Source organism: Anopheles merus, chromosome 2R, assembly GCF_017562075.2.
Source record: "Anopheles merus strain MAF chromosome 2R, AmerM5.1, whole genome shotgun sequence".
Classification (NCBI taxonomy): Eukaryota; Metazoa; Arthropoda; class Insecta; order Diptera; family Culicidae; genus Anopheles; species Anopheles merus.
In genome coordinates, this window is record NC_054082.1 from 54,204,291 (window position 1) to 54,226,408 (window position 22,118).

The 22,118-nt window shown below is 42.9% G+C and overlaps 2 protein-coding genes across 2 annotated transcripts; both read left to right on the top strand.

Moving 5' to 3' along the window:
* The first annotated feature begins 530 nt into the window (after window positions 1–530).
* LOC121590674 (5'-3' exoribonuclease 1) lies at window positions 531–6,851 on the top strand. Its single transcript, XM_041910544.1, has 9 exons — window positions 531–752; window positions 878–1,318; window positions 1,405–1,992; window positions 2,077–2,306; window positions 2,391–3,048; window positions 3,118–3,392; window positions 3,464–3,611; window positions 3,678–6,353; window positions 6,439–6,851. The coding sequence occupies exons 1-9, from the start codon at window positions 678–680 to the stop codon at window positions 6,505–6,507; spliced, it is 5,160 nt and encodes a 1,719-aa protein (XP_041766478.1). The 5' UTR covers window positions 531–677; the 3' UTR covers window positions 6,508–6,851.
* Window positions 6,852–6,984: 133 nt separating this feature from the next.
* Window positions 6,985–9,137, top strand: LOC121590685 (glycosylated lysosomal membrane protein B-like). Its single transcript, XM_041910567.1, has 4 exons — window positions 6,985–7,287; window positions 7,400–7,660; window positions 7,824–7,985; window positions 8,200–9,137. The coding sequence occupies exons 1-4, from the start codon at window positions 7,177–7,179 to the stop codon at window positions 8,881–8,883; spliced, it is 1,218 nt and encodes a 405-aa protein (XP_041766501.1). The 5' UTR covers window positions 6,985–7,176; the 3' UTR covers window positions 8,884–9,137.
* The last annotated feature ends 12,981 nt before the right edge of the window (window positions 9,138–22,118 follow it).

A 22,118-nucleotide genomic window follows, 5' to 3' on the forward strand; every position in this document is an offset into this window, starting at 1 on the left:
TACAGTAGAGTATTTTGTGTAGCTAAAAACCATTCTATTGTATTGTTAAAAATATTTGTATATGGGTGAAAACTCCGTTCGTGAGTCAGTATTTAGTGATTTCTTATAGTTTTTTTTATAATATGCTTCTTATCTGAAAAATGAGAACATAATCGCAATGGAAAAGCGTGTAAGCCACCTTGTTTAATGTATCTTGACGCTTCCTGGTGGCAAGGTATGTGTAGGAACGAGGTTAATTTTTTGCCAAAATCGGTTTGTCCATCTTGGATGCTATTCGAAAGTAGAAAGCCCTTGAATATGCAAACATTTGGTATTGCAAGAGGCATAAATACATTTAGTATAAAATTTATAAACCAAATAACAACCTTCTCCCGATGACCAGACCGATTCATCATTATAATTACATTCAAATTTTGAATGGGAAAGGGGTATTAGATGTCAAACTATCTGTAACGAGCTTTTGGCACTTTTCAAATCGTTTTACATTACGACACCTCGTTCCCACATAGACCTTGGCCCGATACCATCACTCCGATTGAAAGTCATAAAAAGACAAGCCACTCGAACGGGAGTGGGAAAGCGCTTAATCGGTTCCATTTTTATTTTCTGGTGCAGCTAATCTTTAATTACGTGTACAGATTCTAACGTACGTACGCAAAGGTCTTGAAGAACTCAAAATGGGAGTGCCAAAGTTTTTCCGCTACATGAGCGAACGGTATCCTTGCTTAAGCGAGCTGTTGAGGGAAAACCAGGTAGGCCTCGCGGGAAGCTTGCGTATGTGTGTGGTGGAGGGGTGCAGTGCACAATAGATGGTGAAATTCTTATCTACCTTTCTCTTGTTGTCTTGTTCCCACCATCTTTTGTTTGTGATGACCAGGTACCCGAATTCGACAACTTGTATTTGGATATGAACGGAATCATACACAACTGCTCCCACCCGAACGATGCGGACGTGCACTTTCGGATTTCGGAGGAAATGATTTTTGAAGGCATCTTTCACTACGTGGAGTATCTGTTCAAACTGATTCGACCGCAGCAAGTGTTCTTCATCGCTGTCGACGGTGTGGCACCGCGCGCTAAAATGAACCAACAGCGTGGACGTCGCTTCCGTTCGGCGGCTGAGGCTCAGGAGCTGCTAGAAAAGGCTAAGGCGAAGGGAGAAGAGATCTCTTCCGAAAGCCCGTTTGACAGCAACTGCATAACACCGGGGACTAGCTTTATGGTGAGGCTGCAGAATGCTTTGCAACACTTCATACAGGTGAAAATAGCGACCGATCGTCTGTGGAAAGCTTGTACGGTCATCCTCAGTGGTCACGAGGTAAAGTATCCTGCTGTATTTGCTATTTCATGCTTGGTTTGGCAAAGGGGAATTCGAAATTCATCCTATATTTATTTACTTTCCAGACGCCAGGCGAGGGAGAACACAAAATAATGGAGTACATCAGGCACGCGAAGGCTCAGCCCGGGTTTAACCCAAACACGCGGCACTGTCTGTATGGCTTGGATGCGGATTTGATCATGCTTGGACTGTGCACACACGAGCGCTACTTCTCGCTCCTAAGGGAGGAAGTCAAATTTGGCAAAAATGACAAAAAAACGTCAAATTTAAAAGAGATCCGGTTCTACTTGCTTCATCTGACGCTACTTAGTGAATATCTTGAACTGGAATTTGCCAGCGTTCGCGATCGGCTGCGGTTCCCGTTCGACATTCACAAGCTCATCGACGACTGGATACTGCTGGTGTATTTGGTGGGGAATGATTTTATTCCTCACATGCCACACCTGCACATCAACGAAAATGCGCTTCCAATACTGTATGAAGCTTACATGGACGTATTGCCGAACATGGATGGCTACATAAACGAGGCTGGCATATTGAACTTACCTCGGCTGCAAATGCTTATGAGACGGCTTGCTAATTTCGATCGGGATATGTTTCTCGATCGTTACACCGACCTAAAGTATTTGGAGGGAAAGTGCGGCAAAAATAACGTATGTGCATCACGGACCCTTTTCAATATCGGGGATGGATTGATGTTTTTAATTATATATTATTTTTCTGCGGCCTTTTTGTAGTTGGATGCTTTTGACGTCGACGCGAATGAGATAATCGGGGCGAGCGAGATGGACAAGGACTTGATGGCACTGATTATGTCATCGGAAATGCTGGACTCCGAGGGAGAAGACAATGCAGCACCGGTGACGCTGGGGGACATCGAAAATGACCCTGAATTATTTGAACAAGAATTTAAGAACTACAAACGAAACTACTACATGAGCAAGATGGGATACGCGGATTTCACTGAGTATGTTGTGTTGTGTAGCAGGCCACTGCTCAGTACCGGCGTGCAGTATTAATCCATCCCGTCCTTTTGTTTCCAAACTTATAGGGAGGTGCGGGCAGAGCAGGCCGAATGCTACATTCGAGCCTTACAATGGACGCTCCATTACTATTACCGAGGCGTGGTATCATGGTCATGGTACTATCCTCATCATTATGCTCCGTTCATTAGTGATGTCGACAATTTCGCACATCTCAAGCTAGACTATGAGCTGGCGAGACCGTTTTTGCCGTTCCAGCAGTTGCTCAGTGTGCTGCCTGCAGCCAGCAAACAACATTTGCCGTCCGCGTACCACCAACTGATGACCGATCCCGACAGCTCGGTGTATGACTTTTACCCGGTCAATTTCGCGACAGATTTGAACGGCAAGCAGCAAGCGTGGGAAGCGGTCGTACTGATTCCATTCATCGATGAAAAGCGTCTGCTTAAGGCGATGGGTCCGTGTGATGCGTTCTTGACGGACGAGGAAAAGCAGCGGAACGTGCATGGACCCATGTTGAAGTATCAGTACGATACCAAGCAGCATGCACCGCTGGAGGCAAAGTATGGATTTGATCGCGTTGACGAGCTGCATGTGAAATGTAGCGAAATATGGCGAGACGATCTGCGCGTTGCAGAAAACAGACTAGTTTTAGGACCATCGCAGGGCGCAGTGCTGCACGGGTATGCGAAAGGATTTCCCACCTTTGCACATTTGCCGTATCATGTGAGTAGCGTAAAGGTGTGAGTACATCGAATCAGACTGAATTGTAATCATTACTGCTCTTATATCCAGGGCGAGTTGAAGGAATTACGGGTAAAGATTTTTAACTTTGCCAGTAAAAATGAAAGCATGGTTGTTGTGCTAGATACGCCCGACGGACAACCATCAGACACTGCCGAGCTGGCAAAAGAGCTCCTAGGAAAGGTGGTACACGTTAGTTGGCCACACCTCATGGAAGCCATTGTGGTACGGGTGTCAGATCGATCTAAGACGTACGAACGTAACAGCGAGCCGTTGCAGACTGACGAACGATCATTCAACATGTGGTGCAGATCGATTATTGAGCAGTAAGTGTAAATTGCAAAGTGCGCACACACGCAGTATGCCGATTTTGTCATAAAATTCTATGTTTCTACAGCAACAACAACCGACTCGCTATAAACGTGGGCACGATTAAACAGTTAGTGCACGTAAGGATCGCTGTAGGCACGGAGTATGTGCTAAAGGACAATGGTTTCGTGTTGAAGAAACTGTGGAACACCATCGATACGGCATATCCAGCTCAGGTAGTGCATCGTACGATGTAATTGAATTCCGCCCATTGATGCAGTTCCTAACCTCCTAACTTTCAGACCATTATTCAAGACCTGCAAGATATTATGGCCAAGCAAAAACCGTACATTGAGATGGAGGAAATGTTCCCACGAGAAAGCGTCGTGTTTTTACGTGCCACAGAATTTTACGGTAGCATGGGCAATGTGGTGGATGTATCGGGCTCCACGAAACGGGTGCAGGCACGTTTTCTTGTGTACGAGGAACCCGATCTGGGGCAAGTATATAACGTACATCGCCAGTCGGTACAGGGCTACCGGAATGCCAACGATACCGCGGCAATGCTCGGTATCTCAGTTGGTTTGCTGCTGCAGTTGACAGGCTCAATATTGGTTGCACCCGGTGGGCATCGTGCGCTTAACGTGGACGAGAAGTCGTTGAATATCGGATTGCGCCTTCGAATGATATCGAAGGACGAGGAAGCGGTAGGCTACTGTCGAAAAGTAAACAAAACATGGTTATTTTCCGACAAAACCGTGAAGCTGATGCAGCAATACATGGAACGAGCTCCCGGACTCTTTGAAAAGCTTGATTGCTCTCGTAAAACGAACGTTCACTTTGAGACGGATCTGTTCGGCGAAGGGAACGAAGGGAAGCTGCAGGAGCTGTACGACTGGTTAAAGGTGCAGGAACACGTGAATTCCGAAAGGCGCAGCTGTGGAATCATACTGCTGGAAGAGAAAGCAATAGAAGCTCTAGCCGAGACCATCGACAAGTACCAAACATTGCATCAACCCAAGGTGCAGACGATGTTTGTCGATCCGAAAGAGCTGTATCGGCCGGGGATGAAAAACGCGAAAATGATCGATCCGTCGGCGCACTTCGAGTTGCTGGATCGTATAATTGTGGTGCAGGAAAAAGAAGATGTACCGGTAGGCGCACGAGGCACCATTATCGGGATACACCGCGTATCGGACCCCAATCCTGTGCGACGCGAAGCGATTGGACAGGAGGATACAAACTTTGAGGTGCTTTTCGATAAACCGTTCTACAAGGGCGTTGATATTTACAACATATCTAGTACCGAGAAGCGGGTGCTAAGACTATCGCAAAGTGTCATTATGAACATTTCCCACGGCAAAGCATCCGCTGGGTATCGATACAAAGTATCAGTGGACAGGAGCAATGCCGTTCGAAAAGAAACGCCAGCAGCGACTGAAGGCAGAAGCGCAAACAAATCTATGGCAACGGCGGAATCGATTCAAAGACGTGTAAATGAGCGCATCGGCAAACGTAGTAACGCAATGAACAATGTATCTCTCGCCGGTACATCGACTGCCCGGCCGAATGAGCAAAATGTCATGCAGCAGAAGGACGGCGACCAGCAGCGAAAAATCGAGTTCGAGCGCTTGTGGAGAAAGCTGAAGGAATCTCCAAAGGCTCCGGGCGAACTTTTTGATGCAATGGACATACAAAACATTGTGCAAGCTTCACCCGCGGAGAAAAGCTCCTGGCGCAGAAAACCCGAGGATGATGCTGCTCTCCCGAAGAAGGATGGCGAACAATGGAATGGAGATAATATGACAGGATATTTGAAGCAAATGTTACGCATCGACGAAAAGGCTGGGAGCGAAAAGGGGAGTGAGAAAAGTGTAAACCCTACAAGTATTGCCGTGCCCGCCCCAGCAAGTCTGCCGAAACCACCGATTCAGTGGCAAACGCAAGCCGCTTCAAAGAGTCCGGCAAAGGGACCGACAACGGTTCCTTTGACGGAATCAAATGAAACAACGAAACATAACACCAACAACACAGCGAACCAATTTATTGCACAATATATGAAAACTCCACAGCCACAAATGGCTTCCATGGCACAACCGATGCACCTCGGCTTCAGACCGATGCTCCGTCCGCCAACGCACACGTTTGATCCGCGACATCCACAGCCACAGTTCGGGCCGATGATTATGCAACCAGTATTTATGCAGACGGGTACGAACATGCACCAGTCCATGGGAGCATTCCAGCAGCCAGCTATGCCACCATTTCCCCAGAACTTCCCAATGCGACCACCGGTACCGTTCCCTAACAGAATGGAAAACAATGTACCGTTTCCGCCACACGGGCATGGATTGAACAATGCGCCAGCAAAGATGATGGTACAGCAGCAGCAGCAGCAGCAACAACAACAACAACATCAACAACAACAACAACAACAACAACAACATCAACAGCAACATCATCAACAGCAACATCCTCAACAGAAGCAACAGCATCAAGTACAACCACACTATCCCTCCAACTGGGGCCCAAAAGGGCCGCAGCATTTGTCATACAACAAGAACAATCCTGCCGGTAATGGTGCTTTTGTGCCATTGCAGGCAATGAAAAAGACAGCTAAGGGCAAATCGGGAGGAGGAAGCGGTAGTGCTAACTATAGCAACGTTAGTAATGCGGCAGCAGCAGCTAGTGAGACTTTGATTAGCCAGAATATCAAAAATCAGCCCCCACCACCATCAAAAACCAACGGGCAAACTACCGGCGGCTTTAATGAGAAAAATGCTCGCCGAAGGCAGGAGGTGGAACAAAAGCAAGCGGAAGTGAAGCAGGGCTTTGCTACCTTCCTTTCTCAAAAGTCGGACACAAAGCAACAAAAAAATAAGCACAACAGCAACACGTCGACGGCAAAGAAGCAGTCCACGGTGGTGACGGCTGTGAAGGACCAGGATGGTCAGATTGAGGATACTTCTGTCGTGAAGGTAAGTGGATTTGAGAGTTTAATATTCATCGAGCAAGAGAATGTACGCTATTGGGTTGTTTTTATTTTTTCAATCTTTCTTTCAGCAAGCTCCTTCTAAATCCAAGCCGAAGACACGCATTGCCGCACGGTTCGGCGATACTTCCGAGGGCTAAGCAGCCAAAAGGACGTTAGTGTTAGTATGTATGTACGTAAACCCCGTATACCAATAGGAGTGTTTTAGCATTGTTTTTGAGCGCAACGTACTCGAGTTTGGGTGTGTTGTTCAATCAATTCCTTCATTTCGGTATACAACAACAATGTTTGTAAAGTTTACGTACCTACTGTAAAAAGACGGCAACGTATTTTGAACCATGTACAAACGAATAGCAGATTTATTTATGGATTGAATACGAGGAATTATCTGTACTGGAAAAGGGCAGAAGAGTTGTGTCGAAGCGTACAAAAGTTCTGAGGACAGAGATACCAAATAAACTCTCCGGAAACGGAAACCCCGGAACGATTGGGCAACATATTTTCTAATGTGTTACATGTCACACAATGGCAGCGATGCGAATCCCGCCACTTTATCGCAATGCGGTAGTGCATACGACTTATCGCTAGAGGGCAGCACCATAAAACGTAGAAAGAAATCAAAACAAAAACGATTAGACAAGTGACAGACGCGGACGAGTGACGGTGCTATTGGCTGCGCTCGGTTCAGTGAAGAAATTAAAGTGCCTTTTTTTAGGATAGCGATCGAATACGTATTTTTATCTTTTTGTGGTGTTAACGTCACCAAGCGGAAGTGTTTAAACACGCACTAGCTTGTGATTTTAGTAAAGATGGTATCGGTAAACAAGCATACATGGATTTCGCCCTTAGGCTTTGTTGTGTCAGTAGTGCTGCTTCTAAACGTTGCCCTTTGTGATGAGCCCAGCAAATTACAGCGAAAAGTAGGCCGCTCCACACGATTATCGCGTTGATCGTGGCGCACCAAAGGCGTCACCCCGTCGATCACCATGAGTCACAGCTGCGTTTGTTGTTTTTTTTCTGTTCCGTTTGCAGCTAACTGCTACGCTGAATCCTGGTTGCAGAGAATTCTGCGAAAATAACACAGCCATCACACTGGTGCATATTGCGGCCACGTCCGACACGGACACGATCCATTATGTGTGGGATTTTACCGGCAAGCCTACCATTCTGGTGGCACTAACTAGCAAGCAGGCCGAATTCCACATCGATTGGCCCAGGTTGATGGAGAGTAATCCGGGATCCGTACGATTTACCGAGGCACCGCAGTACACGTTCATGGCGATTATCAATCGGGTAGGTATGCATCTGGCACCAAGCGGTGGGCGTTCGCGGATGCAATTAGTTGCAAAGGCTTTGTCTTGCGTGACTCAAATACGCGCTTATAGGATCTAAGTAACGTAAATATCAGTAGTGACTAAGTCATCGTAATATTCAACCCAAACCCGCATGTGATTAGATTTTCCAATACAATGATGCCGATGATCGAGCAATGCTGGATGAGGGAACGAATGCATTCGTTTACGACCCACACAACTTCACCTGGAACCGCAGCCTACTGTGGTCGAACGAAGAGGACGTCATGATGGCGATAAATGCGGGCGATGATTTCCTGTTCAAGGTAAGCATGTACTACCAGGAGGGAAATTCTTTTTATTTTTTTCGTGCATTGTTTATCGATTTTACAACACACTCGCGGTTGGTATTATCGATTGTGTTGATAAATAATAGTTAAATGGTAGATTTGTTTGTTGTTTTGTTGCAATGAGTGTCGTCAAGTTGCAGAAATTGAATATTAACTATAAATACGTGTTTCTTTTCATTCTCTTTCATAGTTGAATGCCTACTCGACGAAAGATCATGGCATGGACTTTCCACATTTGTTACACACTTCCAACTCCACCCAAATTGACATCGTGTTTAACAACATAACGAACCGTTTCGCCAATCCACGGTTCGCGATAGAGCTACTGTTTGTCGTCTCAGAGCAAGCCGTTGTCGGATCGGAGTTTGAGGTCACGAAACGCAAAACGCTGGATGACGAGCACACGCCGGGCATCTTCGAAATCGTTGACGTACTATCACCGGGAGCTTTCACTTTTTCAGCCGGTGGCTACATCGAGTATCGTCCCGTTTCCTACACCCACCCGGAACGAGATGTGGCCACCTCGACCGAAACGCGGCAAAGTCAGCCGATCACTGTACGGTCCCCGTCGGCCGTGCTGCAAACCACTCTGGCGTACGCACTGTACGGTACCAAGCTGGACAGATATCTAGTGCAGGGCATGAATGTTTCGTTTGGCGTCAGCGAGGATGGCTTCTATCGCAAGACCAACTACACCACCATGACCTTCCAGGTTGGGTACGGAATGCCACCGGTCGAGGAGCTGTCCGCATTCGTGCTGATTGTGGCTGGCATCGGGATAGGAGTACCGTTGGTTGTGCTGATCGCTAGCTCAATTTACGTTTGCACAAAGAAACTTCGCAATCGAGACCGATTCCAGCAACAGCGGCTGTAAAGATTGTACCGTAGGAAGGTGCACTACGAGTGCAACGATCTCTCATTCCCGAGGTGCTTGATAGTTTGGGCAACATAATGAAATGCAAACGCACATTCTCGTACACACGTGCAGAATACATGCTATTAGATGGGGACAAGAAGGGCGGCACTATTTGTACACCGTGTTTATAGCAAATTTTAATCAGTCGACCCTTGTTTTAAGTACTGTATTAGCTGTGTTATTCAAATAAAATAGTTTAATTTTGTAGCAAACCGTTCGCGCGATAGAAAGAGGCTGATTATTCTCTTTCCAAAGTCCCCTTGCTCTCTCATTCGATAAGTGCATGCTTTCCTCGATATTATTTGGATTGATTTGGACATATTTTCACATCCCTCAGCTGATTAACCGCTCCGTTGCGATTCGTGTGCTGACGAATTTGGTCGGAAAGGCGGTCGTTTTATTTATCAATATACAATCTTTTTTTTTCAGTTTTTGTTGCACCGATTCTAGAGATGAAAAAAATGCCAATCTTAAAAAACTAAATGAAGAACTTTAAAAAAAAACTTACCCTACCTGTTGCCACCCCTGACCCAAAAGATGAAATTATTGCCCAACTTAAACAAGGTAATGAAAATCTAAATAAGAAAATTGATCTACTCACAGAAACTATTAAAAACATGCAATTCGAACAAACCAAGTGTATTAGCACTTTTAATCAAAACAAAACCACCGATAAAGTTGAAACAATGGACCAATCCGAAGAGTCTGACACTTCTTGTTCCTCGTCCCTTCTGGACGGAAGCAAAGCGACCTCTTCAAAGGCGCTTAAAAAACGAGCCCTCTCAAAGGGCTCCTCTTCCTCCCCTTCTCTCACCCGATAATGCCCCATTCATCGAGGTGAGGAAGTCAGAGAGGAAGGTAACTTCTATAACACAATGACTACATACACCACAACTTCTTTTTTATTCAACTCCAAACATTCATTTTCCAAATTCCCATCCATCGTTAAATAACAATACACCTTTGTTTGCCATGTCCTGGAATATCCGGAGCATCAGCAGTAACTCATTCATAAACACACACTTACATGTCCCACTAGTGGACAAGGTATTATTTTAGATTTTTGTGCTCTCTCCTCTTCTATAGCTTCTAGTTTTACTGTTTCCATTCATAACGATACACATGGCAGTGATCACCATTGACCCACGGCCCTCAAAAACGTCCCAGGTGGAAATATGAGGAGACTGACTGGGAAAAATACAAAATAGAAATGACATACATACTACCTTAAGATGATCCTCCATCCCTTACACGCTTTACAGACTTTACAGACACGCTTTATAGTAACAAATGCAGCCTTAACTAGTATCCTTCTTACTAAGGGATAATTTGGCAGAAAGATCGTCCCCTGTTGAAATAAAACAGTTGCCCTTGCCATTAAAACTCGATGAAAAGCACTCAAGAGTCTTCAACGCTCAAAAAAAAAAAAAAGAAACAATATTTTTACCCCACTCTTGGCCGATCAATACCGAGAAGCCAATGGGGAATCAAGAAAAGCCGTCGAATTTGCAAAAAAAATATCTAGGGGTAAATTTGTTTTTCAAATAAACCCTAAGACAACCACCAAAATAATATTCAAGAAAGTTGCAATTTTATCCAGTAAAAAACACAAATCAAATCCAATCATTCTAAAAACAGAAAACACCGTCTTTCCATCAACAGAAATACCTAAGACTTTAGCTAGATACTTTTATGATACATCTGCAACACATAATTTTCCATCTCATTTTCTAAGCCATAAATTTATCTCTGAGTCCAGACCCCTTCCACCCGTTGACGCTTCCGACCAAAATTACAATAGTTTTTTTTCTCTTGATGAGCTTAATTGGGCTCTTAATAAATGGCGTGGCATGTCTTCAGGCCCGGACCACATTGGTTATCCAAAGCTTCAAAATCTCCCTTACCGGTCCAAAACAGTCCTCCTTCAGATTTACAATAATATTTGATCTTCCGGGAACATACCGGATGATTGGAAAACCTGCTTCACAATTCCCACGCTCCCTCCAAAACCCAATAAATCACCACATGCAATAGATAGCTACCGCCCCATTTCTCTCCTGAATTGCATTGGCAAAATCATGGAAACAATGGTAAATAGAAGTCTGACACAAGAAATAGAAGACCGGAACATCCTTAGTACCAATCAACACGCCTTTAAGAGATGGGAAAGGTACTGAGACAAATTTTTGCCGAACTTAATGAACTTTTAGAAACTCACTACCCCTGTTATGGAGGCGTTTTAGGGCGAATTACGGAAAGTGAGTCAATCTGCGCAAACAGTTCGGCTCCGACTGGCTGGTCACTCAGCGAGCCGAGAGGCCACTCAGCACGATCGAAAGGACGATCGTGCTCTCTTGGAATAAGGCGGCCGAGCGGGACGGACACACAAAAAGGGCCTAGGATTAATAAATTATATTATTGTATTGTTTTAAATAAGTACAACATCGTTTTAGCCAAGCCCCCGCAATATCACAAAAACCCCAAAGGCCATCGCATTGACTGTGCAATATTAGATTTATCAAAAGCTTTTGACAGAACCTGGCGACATACAATTCTTGAACAGCTCAATATGTGGGGTTTTGGAGGACGCATTACAGCGTATCTTCAAAGCTTCCTTTCAAATCGCACCTTTATAGTTTTATTTGGAACTCTATCTTTTGGTCAAATGGACGTGCACCATGAGAATGGTGTTCCCCAGAGTGCCATTCTCTCTCCCAATCTTTTCCTGATTAATGTAGAATCCCTCTTCCGCCCCTTGCCTAGTAACATTAAATGTTTCATGTATGCTGATGATATAGTTCTTGTCTCAGCATCCAACAATAGAACCGAATCACGCATAACTTTACAAGAAGGCGTCAATATAGTTCAGAAATGGTCACGTTGAACAGGTTACACAATTTCACATTCCAAATCCAAAATACTTCACATCTGCAATAGCAAATATCATACACTAAAACCCATAACATACAATAACTCAGTAATACCAAACACACGCTAGGAGTGACTTTTGATCGTCACTTAACATTTAAAGCACACACTACACGGGTCAAAAGAGAAGCGAAGAACCGTATTAATCTTTTCAGAATGCTTGGAACCGGTCAACATCGCGCCTCCCGCCAAACACTACTTCAAATCATCAATAGCTGGCTTCTACCTAAACTACTCTACGGCATCGAAATAGTCTCCCGGCAACGGGAACATTTCCAAAAACGAATTGCACCACTCTACCATACAGCCATCCGCTGTGCTACTGGGGCTTTCATCACGAGCCCCATAGCATCACTTCTGTGTGAAAGCGGACTTCAACCCTTGGACCACATCATCACCGACAAGATAGTAGCAGCTGCTGGACGAATGATGGAGAAAAACATCAAAGCCGATGCCCTTATTCAAAGGGCAAACGCCGAATTCACCGCACTTACAGGACAAACACTCCCCTCAGTCACCAAACTCATCCAAATCGGTAGTCGTCCTTGGCACTGCCGCCCGCCACAAATAGACTGGACCATTAAAAATCAGCTTCGGGCTGGTTGCAATAGTGTCATTGCTAACCGTCATTTTGCCGAACTCGTTCATCAAAAATACCATAACCACCATCTTATTTTCACAGACGGATCAGTACAAAACGGTTCCTCTGGCTGTGGAATCTACTCCAGTAACGACAATAGCGCCATCCGGCTACCAGACCATACCTCAATATTCACCGCAGAAGCAATAGCCCTGGTTATTGCTGCCGATGAAGGTCTACACAGAGAAAAACTTAACGTGATCTTCACCGACAGTGCAAGTGTTCTTGAAGCACTTGAATCTGGAACCACCCGCGACCCGAACATTCAACAACTCTGCAATATACCAAATTTATCCGAAATCACATTCTGCTGGATTCCTGGTCACACAGGTATCCTGGGAAACGAAATAGCAGACCAACTAGCCAACGCAGGACGTAATAACCCGGCCTGCTGTCATAACACTCTTCCACGCCGTGACTTCATCCGCCTTAGCAAAACTATCATCGCCAATAGCTGGAATAGTTATTGGGTTAGCAGCGGCCGCTCTTTCCTGAGAACCATCAAGACCACAACACCACCATGGAAAGACCATCCATCACACCAAGACCAGAGAATCCTATCACGACTCCGGATAGAACACACTCGGCTCACCCACACCTTTTTATTACAAAAATCAAGCTCACCACTGTGCAGTTTCTGTGGCGTCGACATCACCGTCCGTCACATCTTAACCGAATGCCATGGATATTCTGCGGAACGCATCACCTGCAAATTGGACCACAGCATCGACACCATCCTCTCACCAGACAGCGTAAACTTTTAAAATTCCTCCGTATCACTAATCTTTATAAACAACTGTAACCAAAGCCGGTTAGCCGGTCTCGTAGTACAGTCGACAACTCGAACGACTTAACAACATGCCCGTCATGGGTTCAAACCCCAAATGGACCGTGCCGCCATACGTAGGAATGACTATCCTGCTATGGGGGGAAATCAATTAGTCACTAAAAGCCAAGCCCACAAGTGGTACAGGCAGGCCTTGACCGACAACGGTTGTTGAGCCAAAGAAGAAGAAGAAGAACCAAAACCACATTTGTGACAGACAATAAATTCAACAGATAGCTTCAAGTTACCGAGGCTACCCGGTATAAGGTATTTTGCAAGCCACAAATGGCTTGCAAAGAAGATTGTTAAACTTTAAGAATAGAATTAATCAACTGATTGAAAGAGGCGAATGAGGCCAATTGGCTCAAAGTCTCTATAAAAATAAAGAAAAAAACCAAGGGTCCCACCAGATCCAGATAAATTTTTTGAAATGGTTCGCTAGCTGTTGTTGTGATTCTAATTGGTATTTTAGGTTCATTTTTCTTTTTATACATTTGGCATTCTTTACAGTTGTTGACCATTTTTCTTACATCTGCTTCTATACCTTTCCACGTATATTTTTGTCTTATGGTATTTAAGGTGCGATGAATTCCTGCATGACCTGCTGTAGGTAAAATATGATGTTCATTCATTATTAAAAGCTTTTTATGTTTTTCTTCATCTTTTAGCACTTTAATGTTTTTGTTGATGACTATTATCCTCGGTAATCCTTTTATCTTTAATTATTTTAATTTCTTCATGAATGTATCTTCTTTTTTATTTTCATATTTTAGTACCAGACACACCTTCCCTTTTTTGTTTCTTAAATGTTCCCTGATCTGTGTCAAAGTTCCCCGTAGGTGAACTAAGTTGATGACCGATGGAATTTTAATAATCTCTTTTCCTATCTCAGTTTCTTTAATATAATCGCACATTTGCAATTCCACAAATACAGTTGATACGCTGGGCTGATCAGTTCCCATTGTTCCGACACTGTTTGCTTCTTGCTCTTTATCAATATCCGGATTTGTACTTCTTGCCTTTCTTGATTGTGCTCTTATGACAGCAAAGACTTGCTGGTTTAGGTGCTTTAGATCAGAAATGTGAATTCGTGATAACGCGTCCGCTGCTCCGTTTTCACAACCTTTCTCATAATGAACTGTGAATGAATATTCTTCAAGAGCTAACCTGAACTTAGTAAGTCTACTAGATGGGTCATTCATCGAGAAGAGATAAACCAGTGGTCGATGGTCTGTATAAATATAGAACTGTTTACCGTACAAATATTGCCGAAAATGTTTGATTGCCCATACTACAGCAAGTAGCTCCTTTTCTATTGTGCCGTAATTTTGTTCTGCTTTATTGAAAGCTCTACTGGCGAAAGCTATGGGTTTTCTATTTTTATTGCTCAAGACTGCTCCTATAGCTTTCCCTGATGCATCTGTATGAAGTACAAATGTATTATTATTACTGAAATCGGGAAATTCTAACACTGGAGGATTAATAAACTTTTCTTTTAATATATCAAATGTTTTCTGACACTCAGTTGTCCATTCAAAGGGTACATTTTTCCTAGTTAATATGTTCTTAAGCTGTTAAGCTTTGCGAAATTTGGTATGTGTTTCCTATAATAGTTAGTGAATGCTATGAATCTTTTGACTTCATCTGCGGTAGTTGGAATCGGCCATTCTTTAATGCATGCTACCTTGCTGGGATCAGGTTTTATACCTTCAGCAGAAATTAAGTGCCCCAAATAGACAAGTTCTTTTTGGAGAAAATTACATTTGCTGGGATTAAGTCTGAGATAATTACATTTCCGTAATCGGTTAAAAATTTCCATGAGGTTTTTATTATGTTGTTCGATGGAATCGCCGAAAACAATGACATCATCCAAATATATTAAACATTTTTCACAATTTAATCCAGACATAGCTACAGTCATGAGACGTGAAAAAATTGATGGGCTCACTTTCAATCCCATGGGTAACCTGGTCATTTGGAATTGTCCTTGCGAAGTAGTGAAAGCAGTCATGTTTCGATCTTCTTTCCTAAGCTCGCACTGGTATTATCCTTGCGATAAATCCAAGTGTGAGAAATACTTCGCGCCTGAAAGAGAATTAATAACTTCTTCGATATTAGGTAGCGGGAATTTATCGTCTTTCAGTACCTTGTTAACGTTCCGATAGTCAACTACTAATCGCCATTTTTTCTTATCGGTTGACGACTTCTTGGGTACAAGAAGTATCGGACTATTCCATTCGGATTGAGCTTCTTCTATTACTTTGTTGTCTAACATGTTTTGGATTTGCTTCGCTATTTCTTCCTTTTGATAGTAAGGTAATTTATACTGTTGGCAATAAGACGGAGGTTCGTTATTTTTAACATTCAAAGATGCTTGTAGAAATTTGGTTGTACTCAATTGATCGTTTTCTATGCAAAAGATATCATTATATTTAAGGCAAATAGCTTCTATCATATTTTTCTCCCTTTCAGAAAGATGATCTAACTTAAGTTCCTTCAGAGTTTGTTTTGCATGTTCCGCATCATGCTTATTCGTTTCCACAGTCAATATGAAATACTCTTTGGAGGGTCGTATAGTGGGTCTAAGATGTTCAATTTTTATTGCTTTGTTTCTCACATTCAATATTTTCACTGGTATTTTACCATTTAAGGGGGTTGAAATAGTGTTGGGAATAAACACGTTGGGTAATAATTCCTCATTCCATACGACGCAAGCCTCTTGTTCGCTGGTTTCAACATAGGCGACAATTTCTGTCCTGGCTGGTATCAATATTTGATTATTAGATTTATCTAAATTTAGAGATTAAGGTAATTTATTTAAGGAAAGAGTTTGATTTTGAAAATTTAAAGTTGCTCCTACTTGCTTAAAAAAATCAGTGCCAATTAATCCTTCAACATTTGATGGTAAATTTTCTAAAACGTGAAATCTAATCGGATATTGAATAGATTGATAAGTAATAAAAGTATCAATAAATCCTATTGTTTTCGTGTAACCACTTATGCCTCGTAAAGATAATTGAAGGCTAATATTTATGTTTATATATTCAGGGACATTTTTTGAGCTTAAAATACAACAAGATGCTCCGCTATCAATTATTAATTTAATCGGATTATTAAAAAGAAAGAAATTTGCCATTATGTTACTTTTTACTGTAACTGTAACTAACGAAAAAGATCAGTTAATTGAGAAGTGGATTCGTTTACTTCTGTTTCGTTTGCCTCATTTTTATCTGGTGCCTGTGCTAACACTGCTAAATTGGCATTATTTCTGTTCCACGATCTCACATTTGGATGACCTCTAGGAAAATTTCCTCGGTGTGGAGGTGGACGATTTCGACCACGTGCCCTGTAGTTTTGTGGATAAAACCCTCTATTCGATTGGTAACCCTGTCGGTAGTAGCCCCTATTGTAATATTGGCTTCGGTTGTATTGAGAATACCAAGGGGGATATGCAGAGCGCATATTTTGATTTTCAACCCTTTGTGGATAATAGGGATTTAAAAATGCACAGTCAGTAGTGGATTCTGATGTTGAATCGTCACATTCGAGCGCATCTGAAATTGCCTTCGTTATCGACGTGGGGTTGCTGGCTTTCAAAAAAAAAAAAAAAACGGATTGTCGCATTGGTTAGATCGTTAACAAAAGCTCTCACTGCTATAGGTTGCACTACATTTGCTACTGATGCTTCAGTAGGAAAAGTTTTATTTCATACATGAGCTGCTGCTAGCTTGGTCGAAAGAGTCTCAATTTCAGCCCCGAAATCAGTGATTGATTTTCCTGCCTGCCTAGTGGATTTAATTTCATTCTCGACCGCGTTAGGTGAAATTTTTATACCGAATCTAGCTTTAAAAAAAAAAAAACAAATGCTTCATCGATAGTCGTGGCACCGTCAATAGCACCATGGGCAGCACCAATTAGTAACTCAACTTTCATCAACCGTAAAATGTGCGTTTCGCTAATATCTTTCGAATAATCCCTCAACAGTTCGACATTTTCTTTGTAGCTAGACAAATCTGTAGGATTACCTGCAAATGGTTTAACTAGCTTGAGTGCTAAATTCAAGTCCAAAGTGTTCGCCATCTTTTTTACAGTTTTACCCTTTGGTCTACCACGTGGTTTGGTGGACATGCGAGGTACATGCAAGGAACTTGTATAACGCACACTGTACATAAATTAAAGGTTATGTGGAAAAGGTATACGTGGAAAGGTAGGAACGGATTTTTTTTTGTGCAAATTTAAGTAAAACAGTCACTTTTATATTGAAAAACATATGTATATATATAGATTCATGCCATTATGTAATGCAGAAAAGTGAGTTCAAATTTTTAAAAAGTACAGCTATTTTCCTTTTTTTATCTAGTAGGGCCTTGTTGGTAACGGCAAGGAACACATTGAATAAGATTTCTTTTTTTTCGCAATAACTACCTTACAGCCATTATAATGAGCATAACCACAACCTAATCACTTCACTGACACCACAGCCTAACATTTTTTTTACCACAGCTCTCTCTCTCTCTCTCTCTCTCTCTATATATATATATATATATATATATATATATATATATATATATATATATATATATATATATATATATATATATATATATATATATATATATATATATATATATATATATATATATATATATATATATATATATGACACCATCGTCTCAATTGCTCGATTACATATACTACGTGCTTTCACTATTTTTTTTTTCACCTATACCACAGCCTTATCGTTCCTTTGTTCGTTTTTTGTTCGCTTTTTACGCATACCACGGGACACGCATACTTACAACGGATGTGTAGACGGATAATGTGTGATCTGCAACCGGTAGCGTATCGTGTCTCGTTATCTCTTATACGTGCTCTAAATGCTTCTGCTGTATATCGTGTTAAAGTTGTTCCGCAACTATTGTACCGCTTCCTTTTACATCTCCCAGTTTCTTCGTCTTCTTCGCCAAACTGCGTTCGTCCAACAGCGTCGATGGATTTGCTCCGTCCGTCCAGCAGCATCGATCCTCGTCGAAAATCAATCAGCAATTAACGTAACGTAACGTTCTACGACAGCGCGAAAACTCTTCAGAAACTATCGAATCGAACTTTACTTTTTGCCGTGCGTTGCTAATTCTTCTTGTCATGTTGGCTTCCTGTCTCCTGGCAGGATCGCCATGTAAAATGTGGGTAACAGGAGAGTAATACGCAACGCTTTGGTTATCGTAGTTCGAGAGAAAAAAGAGTTGCCTTTATTATCTCGGCAATTGGCTTATACAGTCAGTCCAAAAAGTATTCGTCTCGCTAAACGTCTAGTAATATTTTACAGAAAAGGGCGAATTATGGCCGCAATACGTATGGGGCGATAAAAGTAATGATGAGGTTTGATAAAGGAACCATCAATACACACGTTTTGCTAAAAAATAAACTTTTTAATAGTGCAATAGCAACCAAAATATATAAAAAACTAAAAAATGTCGTTTAAAGGGCGCGCCAAAAGTATTCGTCCATCTAGCTTTTTAATTATTTACGCTGTACAAACACTACGTAGACGTGAATTAAATTTATTATTATCAATCTACTGGTGACTTCCTTCTAAATTAATGCATTTATGTTGTTTCAATTGCACTTCAAGCGGTCAGAGAGGCACTAAAGGCGGGGGAGTTAAATGATTGGAGCATGATGGCGAAAATCGTATCTTTGACTTATGCATAACCTATCCTACTCATTTTTGAAGCTTACAAAATGTGTGGGAGGCCTCGTTCCATCATTTGATCAGAGTTAGGCCATTTTTCTGACACTAATTGAGTGACAAACTGCCATGTAAGCAGCCATCCTTGACGGTTAATCTAACGAAAGCAGTGGTTTAATGTCCAAAAAATCAAATTTTACCAAGGAATCAGTGCATTTTGGTGTGGCCAATAAGATCAGGAAAAGAGATGGGTCACATTTGGTTGATGGGTCATGCTGCATTTCATCGTAGCTGGTCATGTAATAGCTTGAATGAGTGAGTTATTACTTACTTACTTATCCGGCGCTACAACCGCTTTGCGGTCTTGGCCTGCCTCAGGAGTGTCCGAAACCGCTCACGGTCTCGCGCCTTCGTCTGCCAGTCCGTTATCCCGGCCTTAATGGCGGACGCCTTAACGCCATCTTGCCACCTCAATTTGGGCCTACCACGCCTCCTCTGTCCTTGTGGACGGCCTAAAAAGACTTTACGGGCTGGGTCGTCCGTTTCCATGCGTATAACATGGCCAGCCCACCGGAGCCTGGCGAGCTTTATACGCTGTACGACAGTGAGGTCGCCGTACATCTCGTATAGCTCGTCATTATAGCGGCTCCTCCATTGTCCTTCCACACATACGGGGCCAAGTATCCTTCTGAGCATCTTCCTCTCGAACGCGGCTAAGAGGGTTTCGTCAGATTTGGACAGTGTCCATGTCTCAGAGGCGTATGTGAGTACTGGTACTATATAGGTACTATATAGTTCCAGCTTCGTCCGTCGCGACAGATTCTTTGAGGTGAACTGCTTTTTCAGGCTGTAGAATGACCGGTTGGCCGCCAGCATCCTTGCGCGCAACTCAGCTTCCATACTGTTGTCGTGGCTGGCCTTTGACCCCAGATAGGTGAATTCTGGGACGACTTCAAAAGTGCGTTCACCTATCTGTACATCACGCCTACGTAGATTCGGATTATTTATTGGTAGGTCCGCTGATGTTGCCACCATCAGTTTGGTCTTTGCCTCGTTTATCTGCAATCCGAGGCTCTCTGCCGCCTGCTCAATCCCTTGGTAGGCTTCTGCTACATAGGAGAGCCGCAGACCAATGATGTCTATATCATCAGCGTATGCCAGGATCTGGGTTGACTTATAGAAGATGGTTCCCGTAGTCTCCACCCTCGAGTCGCGGATGGCCCTCTCTAGCACCAGGTTGAATAGGAGACAGGCAAGCCCGTCCCCCTGGCGCAGACCCTTGGTGGTAGCAAAAGGTCCTGAGAGTTTTCCATCCACCCTCACCTGGCAAGTGACGTTGGTCATAGTCATTCTAACTAGCCTTATCAGTTTGGCCGGGATTCCAAATGAGCTCATAGCGTCGTACAGTTTTACCTTGGCTATGCTATCGTATGCGGCTTTGAAGTCTATGAAGAGATGGTATGTGTCGTTTCTGTATTCAGCCATCTTCTCCAAGATCTGCCGCATGGTGAAGATCGGTGAAGTGAGTTATTACAAACATATTTTGTTTGAATAATACCATACACATAAAGTGGCCAAATCTGTTAAGGTGCATCAAATAATTCAGAAATTTATTCCAAATTAGGCTCTACTAACATATTAAAACATGTTTAAATCGCCAAGGTCATACGGTCGACATGTACCATAGCGAAAACAGTCTACTAAGATGCAGCAACAAACTCTCGTGTAACGGTAGCACCATGGTGTCATGATACATAGAAAAATCAAGATTTGTATCGCAATTCACTGCGGCCATGGCAGAAGCTGGAGACGTTCCTTGAAGCACTGAGTTGAGATGTTGAAATCGAAGCAATCCGAAACAGTGTTGAAAACAGCCGACATGCGAAACATAGGGTCAGACCGACCAGCGCTGGGCGATCCTGCCAGGGAAGTAGGCGTAGGGCATATCGCGTGAACTTACGTTGAATCGCCTCAAGTCGAGCAATTGAAGAAGCAGTAGTTAGTTGGGCGCCAGACTACGTACGAATATTCCAGAACCGAACGAACGATACTATTGTAGACAGCTTTGATGCACATGGGGTTGTGGAATTCAATAGTTGTCCGGATAACCACGCCAAGTACAGTCTGTTCCCGAGGTACACGGTTCTCGACTTACGCGGATTCGAAGATACGCGGTTTTCTAAATTTGACAGATTAAATATCAAATCACTACAATTTGCTTCAAGTTCGGTATAAATTGCCTTTTTGTTAACAAATTGAAACCGCTTAAAAGGCAGAAATATTAGCATTTTCTGCGCGACTCGCATCAAATAAATGATAAAGTGTTTAAAAGTACTAAATTAAATCAAGAACTCCGGGTTATCAATAGTATTTTAGTCAAAAAACGTGAAATTCGACTTACGCGGATATTCGAGTTACGCGGATTCGTCGGGAACGCGGAAACCGCGTAACTCGGGAACAGACTGTAGTTGGTTTCCTCTGGCTACAACGTCATCGACATGTTGTTTAAAGTTCAAACTTCAATGCTATGCTCTTTGAAAATGAAATCCTCGTCAAGCCTAACACCAAGATCTAACACCAACATTTGCTGAAAGTGGGTTCCTCCCTCAGGAGAATGAAATACAGCTGCATTTTTGGATACACACCGTCAGACCATTGCGTTTGCACCAGGAACGGAGCAACTCAAGGCATTCTTGAAAAAAAATCGTAACCTAATGGCTGGCGAACGGCAGCAAAAATTGGGGCATCGTTTGCGTACATGATGATACTACCAGGAGGTAGTGCGAAAGTGACATCATCCATAAATATGGTGAAGATATGCTTTGCTGAACCTATCGAACTTGTTGCATTTTTTAATCGATTCCGGCCTAGCTGAACCCGATTCCGGGTCGATCCGTTAGGTTAGTCGTATGACCCATCACTACCGCATGGTCTTCAATACTTACCATGTCTCTTGGACTTTCGATGAAAATGTCTAGCGGTAACTGGGTACGAACTGTTAGCCTAACTTAGCCATTCTGTCAACCTGACTATTCGGCAATAGCAGTCGACGGCTTTCGTATGATGTGTGCGTGGAAGGATGTGCGTGAGTTACGGGATCGCTGATCAGA